This window comes from Solanum lycopersicum, chromosome 1, assembly GCF_036512215.1.
Source record: "Solanum lycopersicum chromosome 1, SLM_r2.1".
In the NCBI taxonomy this organism is placed as follows: Eukaryota; Viridiplantae; Streptophyta; class Magnoliopsida; order Solanales; family Solanaceae; genus Solanum; species Solanum lycopersicum.
Genome location: NC_090800.1, coordinates 90,338,553 through 90,349,153, shown reverse-complemented (window position 1 = coordinate 90,349,153; position 10,601 = coordinate 90,338,553). Strand labels below are relative to the sequence as shown.

The 10,601-nt window shown below is 33.7% G+C and overlaps 1 protein-coding gene across 2 annotated transcripts; it reads right to left on the bottom strand.

Moving 5' to 3' along the window:
* Positions 1 to 674: 674 nt before the first annotated feature.
* LOC101267850 (fatty acid amide hydrolase) lies at positions 675 to 8,744 on the bottom strand. Of its 2 annotated transcripts, none has more exons than XM_010316856.4 (21): positions 8,525 to 8,744; positions 8,343 to 8,443; positions 8,141 to 8,250; positions 8,008 to 8,068; positions 6,888 to 7,078; positions 6,679 to 6,808; positions 6,471 to 6,548; positions 6,253 to 6,400; positions 5,868 to 5,980; positions 5,698 to 5,773; positions 4,292 to 4,363; positions 3,834 to 3,885; positions 3,455 to 3,535; positions 3,292 to 3,375; positions 3,018 to 3,121; positions 2,802 to 2,894; positions 2,370 to 2,438; positions 1,916 to 1,980; positions 1,706 to 1,767; positions 1,316 to 1,411; positions 675 to 1,193 (listed from the first exon to the last, which is right to left on the bottom strand). In XM_010316856.4, exons 2-21 carry the CDS (start codon positions 8,419 to 8,421, stop codon positions 1,131 to 1,133), a joined length of 1,827 nt encoding a protein of 608 aa, XP_010315158.1. In that variant the 5' UTR covers positions 8,422 to 8,443; positions 8,525 to 8,744; the 3' UTR covers positions 675 to 1,130. The 2 variants fall into 2 exon arrangements, with proteins under 2 accessions (XP_010315158.1, XP_004230538.1); XM_004230490.4 differs by having other exon boundaries at positions 8,536 to 8,696.
* Positions 8,745 to 10,601: the final 1,857 nt, after the last annotated feature.

The following is a 10,601-nucleotide window of genomic DNA, read 5'->3' as shown; positions in this document are numbered from 1 at the left end:
TTTTTTTAATGAATTTATTATATTATATCTCAATAATAGTTACTCCCTCCGTTTATTTTTATTTGTTATGTTGCGCTTTTCAAAAGTTAATTTGACTGATTTTTAAAGTTAAATTAGATTATATTAATTCAATATTTTAAACAAAAAAAATCGATATTCAAAAACTATATGAAAGTACTACAAATTGCAATTTCTTGAATATCAATATGATAAAAAAAAATATATATAGTTCTTATAATTTGACTTTAAAAATAGAAATATGACAAACAATAATGGACGGAGGGAGTATGTTAAAATATGGACTAATTTGCTTCCAAGTTATTGGTTGTGTTCTGTCTCTGTGCAGACATACCTTTGCTATTTCTGATTATAGATTCAGTACAAAATTTCTCTATTGAATCTGCATGATCTGGTTTAAAAATGTTAGGATGAGTTGCTACTTGGCAAAAACCATTGTGTGTGTATCTGGGTTGCATGCAGAGTTCTATTGTTGTTTTTGTTGCTGACAAACTCACCATAGTCGAGGACTGCTTGCACAAGGCACACATTACCTTTTTATCATTAGCCTCACTGCAACAATCACTGAATGCATGTCACCCAGCAGAAGTTACAGCTACTAGTTTCACAGAGTAAATAGGAGCTCACTCTGATGTAAATGAAGAATGTGGCAAGTATTAGTTTCTACATGTTTCCAGACTCTCGCATTGACTGTTGAATAAGTACTCAAGTACACAGAGTAGCCAAGAGAATGTCTCGGCTTATGCAACATGATTTCTTTCAGCTGATATCAGGGTCAATTAGAAATTCGTGTTCTTATTTTCTCCCTTTCGAGATCAAATATTGTGGGGTTTAGGAACATAATGTTGTTATACAAGGTTTAACAATTTCACTGCAACTATGCGGGCATCACCTGTTTCTGGATTCTATTTGCATTGCAAATGGTTGTATTGATTAGCCAAAACCTTTTCATCAGCTTTATTTCATAAAGTGGTACCGCAAACTCAGTACGTTCAATTTTCAAGGTGGTTTCTATGAATCACCAAAGTCTTGATAAATGAATTCACATCTTCTTAAAGCTTCATAATCCACATTACTGTTTACCCCGGGCTCCTGCAGGCTAAGCTTGATTTCTAGTTCCCTTTCAGAATGTCATAATATTGCAGTGGTTTCTTCTTGGGCTCAGCACAAGTTTCCTGAAAATGAGCAACGATATGTACTGGTATTGGAAGTCATTTCTACATAGGGATCATTATGTATTTTACACTATGAATCAATCATAGTTGCTCTCATTTATCTTGGTTGAATGGTCAATTACCTCAATTGCAGCCGCCAAGCGCAAAATGGAAGCTTCACACCAGGGCCGGCCAATGAGTTGTATACCTATGGGAAGCCCTTGCTTGTCATAACCAACCTGAGCATGTAACTCAGCGACATGAGATAACGATAACTACCATTGTTATACAAGGTGAGTATACCTCATTCTGAATGTGATGAACAAATCCTACATTATGGATCATCTGAAGGAAGATGTAGGCTAAAATATGCTTCTGAGGGGATAAAGCTTTTTGGAATATATCTGCTGCTACATTTTTATGAAAACTATCGAAACATTAGGGCAAGGACTTTTCGGTAGACAATTTAATTGTATGAAAACCCATCCCCTTAAGACAGATAAACCAAAATGCAGATCCGTGAGACAACTTACAGGGACAGTAACTGCAGGAAGTCCCAGAAGATTTGCTGTTATAATGAACCGCATAAGATTTCCTGAAAGTAGATCATCACATGAATAGAAATCTAACCTGAAACTTCAAAACAGTAAGCTGTCCGAGAATAGTAGAGAAACAGTATCGGTATAATTTCAACTAACTCCATAGTTGATGATATGTGGTAAGGGGTGAGTGAAGGGAAAAACCTGTAACTTGCATATTAGTCTCCCCAACTTTAAGAGCACTTGGTGGAATTATGGGTGCTGTCATGCTGAAAAAGACAGAAGTAGAAGAAATAAGTTTAGGAACATTGCTGCATTTATTCCAACAAAACAATTGACTTCCTGACACACAAGCTCAGTATGTCATATAGCTAACTTTGACATGTATCAACACCCTAATCTACCGTCTACACATACTGGACTTGCCATTAAATGTTTTAGATATCTAGATTAACAAGTCAGTCACATGACCACTTCCATTTCTGAGAATATCATATCAGGCACAGAAGTCTGACCAAGCAAAAGAAAGGGAGAAACAAAAAAGAACGGGAAAAAAAACAGGGAAATAGTTTGAAAAAGATGAGTGATTAATACAAGAAAGCCTTGGTGAAGGATATGAAAGTTAATTCCACACTTTCCAGAGACTTCCTTGACGTACCCAGTTGTTGGTGTCACAATGATATCCACCCTCTTGAAAATCTCCATATGGAAATACATTAACCTCCGCCTGCAACAACCCAGACAAGAGTTATGTCAATCATGTTTCTTGTATAAAGCATTACTTTCAGTCTTTCAGGATGTTAAACACTCCACCACATCTTATCAAGTCATATACTTGGTTTGGAACGTAACTGACTTCTTTCAACAGCATTGTATCTGGTTTCCAAAATTATCAACTTAAAAGTTTTGGCAACTAATAAAGTGAAAAATCCAACCCATGGTGAGCTACAATTATCTAACGCTTTCAGTCATTTCAGATGCCACCGTATTTCTAAATCGATAAAACGGTTCTCAGTTGGATTCTGAAGCAAATTCGTGACTAAGATTAGATTCTTGTACTTTAGGTAGCTTAAGAAACAATATGTCTCACCTAAGCCGCTGAGAAGCAACATAGTCTGCTGCTGTAAATGAACGAAAAAGTGTCAGATTGGTGCGAGTATCATATGTCAATCTCTCTCCCTTCCTGAAGGAAAAAAAAACGGAACCAAGATGATATCATGAAAAAAGTTGAAGCTGCTCCCAACAAGACATTGAGATCTAGTAAGAAGACACTTGATAATAGAATATTCAAAATAGAAGTGTTTACCCATCACAACAGTCTGGATTCAGTGCGCATAATGCTTCCGATCCAATAGAAACAACATGAGCTATGCGCATCTCATGCAACTCTGGTATTACAATTTCTACGATCTTGTACCATGAGAAAAAGAAAAATATTAGACATACTAACATGTAGAATGGTAGATTCTCACAATATTGTCAGCTAATGGTTTCCTGAAATTCTAAACCAAAGCTAGAGGATACACCTGCCAAAGTCCAAGATAAAGCAATGAAGAACATAGTAATGGTAATAGAATTACTCTGCATCCATGCTCTTCTGATAGCTGACTGAGAACATTCCCGCACTTGTCAGATATATCAATTGAGAAGACATCATTAAACCACTGTAAAAGGATGATGACATGATATTATCAAATAAAAATATCCAAATACAAAAACTATTTCAGTGAGAAGTATGGTCACCTCTGTATATTTTCCAAGGCGCAGCGATTCCACAGATTGCAAGCTCTCTTGTGAAGAGAAATTAGGTACACAAGGGAGGGACTGAAAGAAATAGAGGGAGATGATAAATTACAGAAACAGAATGTTTGATCCACCATGATGTCCAAAATCAACAAGATGAATGTGATCTTAATGAATCTAGAGTCTGCTGGTGAGATTAAAACTACGAACATGGTTTTTAGATGTTCTAAACATGTAAATGATGTTTCAGGTTATTCTGTTCACCAGAAGCTACTTTTACAAAGTATTACAATGAAGAAAAAGAAAGAAAGCAGAACATTCAATAGAAATACAGACTTTTAATAATATAGCTGATGAATAAGCCTTTTGGGATGGTTACCGGTCTCAAAGAGATTCTATCAGCGGGAGAGGACCCCAAAATTGCTGCATACCTGATAAAGTAATGGATATGAACAAATCACATTGCAATTTCCTAGTGTAACTTTGATCCAAAATTTAGTTAAAACAAAAGTGAGACCAATAAAGCTATCAACGCAATAACTTATTGAGTAGAACATGTAAATAACATTAACAGGTCCAGGAATACTCATCCTGACATAGTTCCGTGGCATACATGACAAGATGGTTGAACAATCATTCCACATCTATAAGCAATTATGCATATCACGATCACTCTCATTTCCTTTCCTCAATAATAAGATTCTTTTAGTTTGTCCTTTACCATCAGCAAGCAGATTTATAAGAGGAAAATTAGGCCAGCTAATTTCAACGTCATTTACTTTATTACAAATGTTTAGGATTAAGCATATTCTCATATTCAAACCCATGACAACTTACACAAGTATGGTGTCCTCAACTGTTGTAGCAATCGGTCCAATAATTGCCACTGTTCCATCACCACATAATGACCTGGATAAATAAAACAGAGGCTATAGTGAACCTGCCCCATACTGAAAGACAATTTTCTCCCATTACATGAAAAAAGAATCATTCGGAACACCGTAAAGATTGAGTGTCTGTGCACCCAAAACTAACTTAATAATAAGAAGGTACAAGTGATAACAGCTTTGATACTATTAAACGGACTGAAGGCAATGCACAAGTGGAAATACTAATCATTTCACCAAAATCACTTATCTCTCCAAGTTAAGAAAATCAACATGGATTTGTCAAATAATTGAAGCCTGTTTGGCTGTAGAAATCTTTTCTCACAAGTTTGGATGCACTATTCCATAGTCCAATTGTGTACTAAGCTTAAGCATCAAAATCAGTCACAACTTATGGAACTTCACTGAGTTCGGAGTTCTTGCAATCAACCAACAGTAATTTCAAGCTCCGCTCTTGATATTGATCTCCATATTATTGACAAAGGTATATACATCCATATTATCTTAGATTAATTTGGACTAATAAAATGTAACCTGGCAAAGTGACAACTATATAAGTTCCGTATTCAATTATTTACTTTGATAACTAAATTTTATTCTAAATAACTAGAGTTACTTCATTTCTTTATCTTGATAGCTAAAGTTTTATATCCAATCCTTAGCATAGGCAAGCAACCTATGAGATGCTACATCAAAATAAAGCTTCTCAGAAAGTATCCTTATTGGATTTATAAAGATTTGAGGCAATATTAATGTGGTAAGATGGAAAATAGCATAAGTTATGAACAGTGGCGTAGCCACAGCCACCTCCAATTGGACACCTATGTCAAATTCTACATTTAAAGGATATATATTTAAAGTTGGACACCATTAACAGAAGTTATGTCTTTGGCGCAGTGGTAATAGGTGTCTATATGACTGAAGGAGTTCTGCTTTCAAACCCCAAATATCACAATTTTTTTATTATTATTTTGACAGCGACACACAATTATTCTTGGACATCCTTAATAAAAAAAATTGAGAACATTATTTTGACTAATACAAAGATCTAGAGAGATAATAAATCCAATTTGAGATGGTCTATCATCACTATACATAAAAGATTGATCTGGAGAGATAATAAATCCAATTTGAGATGGTCTATCATCACTATACATAAAAGATTGAAGCACATTTTAGACTAATGTACACACTTGCATATATGAACCACAAGCTCCTAAACGAATAGGCAGAATAAATGCAAGAAATATTGATGGTTGACGAAAGAGGAATAAGAATAATGGTTATACAGTTGGAAGATCTGTTAGTGAGAAAAATATATCATAAGCGACATGTACAAGTGTAGGACGAGCTCACCCGGTCATGTCAGTTCGACCATATGTTGACTTTAATCCCACAACACCACAAAGGGAAGAAGGAATCCGAACTGAACCTGTCCTTACACATTAAATCAAGCATCAATAAAATATTGTTTATGAAGATTGAATAAGTGGATTCTTCAGTTTGACATGGAATAAATGTACAACCTCCTCCATCCGTCCCCAAAGCAGCAGAACACAATCCCAAAGCCACAATAGCTGCAGGGCCGGAGGAAGAGCCACCTGTGTACCTATCTGGATCGTGTGGGTTCCGTGTAGTCCTGTCACAGAGATTTTTAACTCGATAAGAAAAAGGGCAGAGAAGCAAAAGTATTTTCGCAACAACTAATAAACAACTGTAGAGCATACCACCTGAGGATATAAACATTTTAGGAAGCAATTGTTAAAGGTTACTGTGAAGGAATCCTGTGAATGCTAGTGTTACATTTAAAACAGAAAGGAAATATCTGAGGACTGCCTTAGAAAGGGTTAAATGCAATTTAGCATTTCCTGTACACAAAGCCTTTCCACAAAAGAATACGTAAATACATACCCATAGTTTGCGTTATTTCCAGTAGTACCCAATCCCAACTCATGCATGTTCGCCTTTCCAACCAAAATTGCTCCACAACTGCGTAATCTTGACACAGAAACAGCATCCTTCTTTACCTCACGAACCTCATGCATCCATGTAGTTGCTCCTGTTTGCACCAAGCATATAACTAAATCTGGGAATAGGGCTAGGCCGAAGATGAAAACTAAAATACGTACCCTTTGATGGGTGAGAATAGCAATCTATGTCGTCTTTGATTGCCATGAAAATCCCATCCAAGATTGAGAGTGGATTCCCTGCATTCTCCACAGTACGAAAATATTATTTTGACTGACTACAGTTTGCAAGTACGATAAATTTTGGAGTATTATTTACTTACCATTCAACGAAGAGTACAGCAAGGTAAACATGTAAATATCAGAATACCTTGTTCAAATCTCTGTGTAGAAGCAGCAGCTTGCTTTCTAACATCGTCAGGGTCAAAAGAAATTAATAGTGGGGTTGTGGGATTCTTATTGTTGAACTCCTCAATAGCTGAGATGAAGCGCTCTGCAACCTGCAACACAAGGAAAAACTTCTCATCCTAGAGATTAGAAGACACAAACAAAAACCAAGTAACCATAGAAGTGTCTTGCCATCGATGGAGTTGTAAACTTAGATCTGTATGCATATGCATAATCACGAATCTTCCAATAGCGAAATGATGTGGTTGTATCACCACTCCAATTGCTAGCTGGATCATATTCTGGAAGACACTTTAAGGCTAGCTCAACCCGGTCTTCAGGCTTCGCGTCTTCTTCGATGCTGACAACAGCAGGTTCTGGCTCTACAGTCAGAAAATTCAAACTGAATTAGTGCCAATTATGCAACAACACTTTGCATCATGGCAATGTCAACACTGGCATCCTTTTCTTAATTTTTTTTTTCTAAGGAGGTCACCATTGACATATAATACTTGGTTCAACATTTTTATATGTGTGCACGCACAAAGTCACACACACATATATACATCTTTTGCATCCATATTGATGCCATCAATTTTAACAAGTCTTATCAACATCAATATGAATATGGAAGATCTCACTATTTTCTTACCACAGCACAGTCGCACAAGTAGAGCAGCCACAAATCCCACAACTAAGAAGAAAGAATTGACCTGGTCAACTTGTGTGCATCTACTAATCCATGTACTACTTGTTACATTCTACTAGGTGTTGGCCGTCGGGTAACTCTAATTTACCTGGTCAAAATTGACCTTTGTTGGAATCCGGAAGTTGGTTGCCAAGATTGTAAATATATGAGACTTTGGCCTAACTCGATCACAAAAGCTACCGCACGAGCTTGGATTGCCCAAGTCCACATACGGAAATGGACCTAGTTCGGATACCATGGATTTGGCACCTAAACCTGACTAAATCCAAAAGTTAGCTCATGAGGGAAGATTGCCCTAGTCAATATAATAAAACCACCAACTCATTCCCCAACCAAAGTGTGACTCTAACCCACTAATAAACACACATCTTTGTCCACCCTTTAAGTTTTCCAAATAAAGAGAACCTTGTACAAAATAAATAAAAACGAATACACAGGATGTTTAAATCTACCCTTTGTTCCATAAACTTGTGACTTGTAAATCTGTTCTTTTGTCAGGGGAGGATAAAATACAAAGAAGTACCTTCCTATTTCATTGCTAATGGAAATATTTAAATTGATTGATTTGAGAGAGAGATTTGATATAGTAGTTTAAGAATAAACCTTGAGGAGGAAATTCCGGTTTAAACATAGGGTACTCCGGTATGACGGTGTACTTCAGCTTCTGTCATTCATGAATAAATCTTTCTCAGTCCAAAAAGTAAATTGCATACAAATACAATATCAAGAAACAAACCTCGTCGAATTTGTTATCATTCTTGAGGCGATTCACAATCAAAGATCCAATACCCGGTACTTCAGCCAGGTTCAGAAAGAACTTGAACCAGAAACCAGTCAAATGTGGAGCTTCAAAGAAAAATTTACATCAATCTACTCGAAACAATACATAATAGTACTAAGTACTATATATCTCACATAAAGATACAAAGAATTGAAACCTTGAATATTCTCCGGTATGTACTTCACCGCCGTCAAGTCAATTTCACTCGCCGGTAGCATCACACGCTTGTTCCCCATTTTCTTGATACAGTAACTCAATCTATCAATAATTCACCATAATCATGATCACACAAATAAAGATACATAAAAATCAAGAAAATCATATACAATACTACGGAACTTATCACACACAACAATAAGTAAATGCTTTCAGCAAGAACCGAAGCTCGTCGCCGGGCCAGCGAGCACTGGTTAATGAAAACGTGCTCAAGTGACTGCACGTTTAAAATTTACGAGTAACCAAACCCAATTGGCTGTTCAAATAAACCTGTTGACAACTAGGGGTGCGGGATATATATATAGTCCCTCTATCCTATTTTATTTTTGTGGTTTTTTAATCCGTCGAAATAAAGGTCACCTTATAAAAACAATTTAATTATAATTTCTTTTTTTTTTATGAACATCTAAAATATTATTTTAATTGTAAATTCTCTTAAATTAAAAAAAATCATGTCAAGTCAAAAGATATTACAGTAGGCTATTGATTTATTTTACAGTGAAAATATGTTGAATATGAAAAAAATATTTTTTACGAAAAATATAAAAAATTAATATCATAATCCCTCCGTTCGGAATTATTTGTCATGTTGACAACTGTTGTAAATTTGACTAATTTTTAAAGATAAATTAGATTACAATAATTTGATATTTTAAACGAAAAATTAGATATTCTAAAACTATATAAAAAGTATTATAAATTATAATTTTTTGCATATGAATATGATTGAAAAATATATCTTAAATTGTTAGTTAAAATTTTTATAATTTAACTTTAAAAATAAAAATCATGATAAATAATACTGAATATAGGAAATATCAAATCAAACGAGATCACATAAAACGAAAAAAAGTAAGTGTAACATCAATTTCAACGATTTTGGTGGTTTTCTCAATAATATCTCTATGATATTGATGCTTTTGACTTTTCCTAGGAGGGATATGACAATTTTAGGTTGGGATTGGCCACGATCATAAAGGGGTGAATTAAACTAATACTTCGTAATCTCCCCCTTACAAATACTTAATTGTTGTTATAAAATATTATATCGTCAGTGTTTATTACATTAAAAAATTACTTATTTATTATTTCTATTACTTTCTTTCATTATAAAGATAATCATAACCTTCAACTTTATAACTATTACTTTTATAACCTTTCACTTTCATAACATCTTCATTATATTCATATTAATGTTATATGTATGATTAATCTTTTGTATGTCTCTATTGTTACACTGTAAATAGAGGCATAAGAGTTCATGTTGTATACACTTTGAAGGCTGGTGAATGCTTGAAAAAGAAAAATTTTCATCTCTTTTCTATCTATTTCTATTGTTATCATCTTTTAAATTTCATGTCTTATTTTTCTTTAGTTTTACAACAGTTGTCATTATTTAAATTTTTACTTTCTTTAAAAAATTAAGTTACTTTACTATTTTATTTTTATTTAGTGTTTTCTTAAATTTTTAATAAATAAATATAAATTAATTTACTTTAATTAACTAATATAATCAATAAATATGAATTGATTACTTAATTTTTTTTTTATGTTGAACAAATATATACTTTCAAAGTTAATAACTTTAAAGAGTAAAATAGGAAAAATATTGTCATTATGCATTGTTTTTGTGAAAAGAGATAGAAAAGTTCAAAAAAAAATTTGGTCTGTCCTTTGATAATTTGATTAATTATCAAACTAAACTAATACGAGTTGTTCCTTTATTTATCGTAACAATATCAAATAGAAACAAAATAAAAAATATTTTAATTTTATTGTTTTGTTAAATTTTCTGTGAGTTAATTTGTGTTACATAATTTTTTTATAAGAAATTATGTTACATATGAAATTTAAATAGAATCGATTTTTCTATAAGATAATATACATTACAAAATAACTCGTATTTCCTACCTACCTAACTAATTGAGAGCAAATCGAATGAGTTATATTTTTATGAATTGAAAATGATGTCTCTATTAGCAAGAAATTGATTGATTGACTGAACAGAAGATCTATCAACTAGACGTTCTTATGTTTGAAGTCTTTCACATATTTTTTGAATCAAATTCAATATTAAAAATTTACTAATATAATTTACCTTTCACGTGTAATTTATGGCCTATTACACTAAAACAAATTTTATTTAATTCACATATGAAAAATAACTACCGTAGGACAATGGGGTCCTCCTGGTCAACAG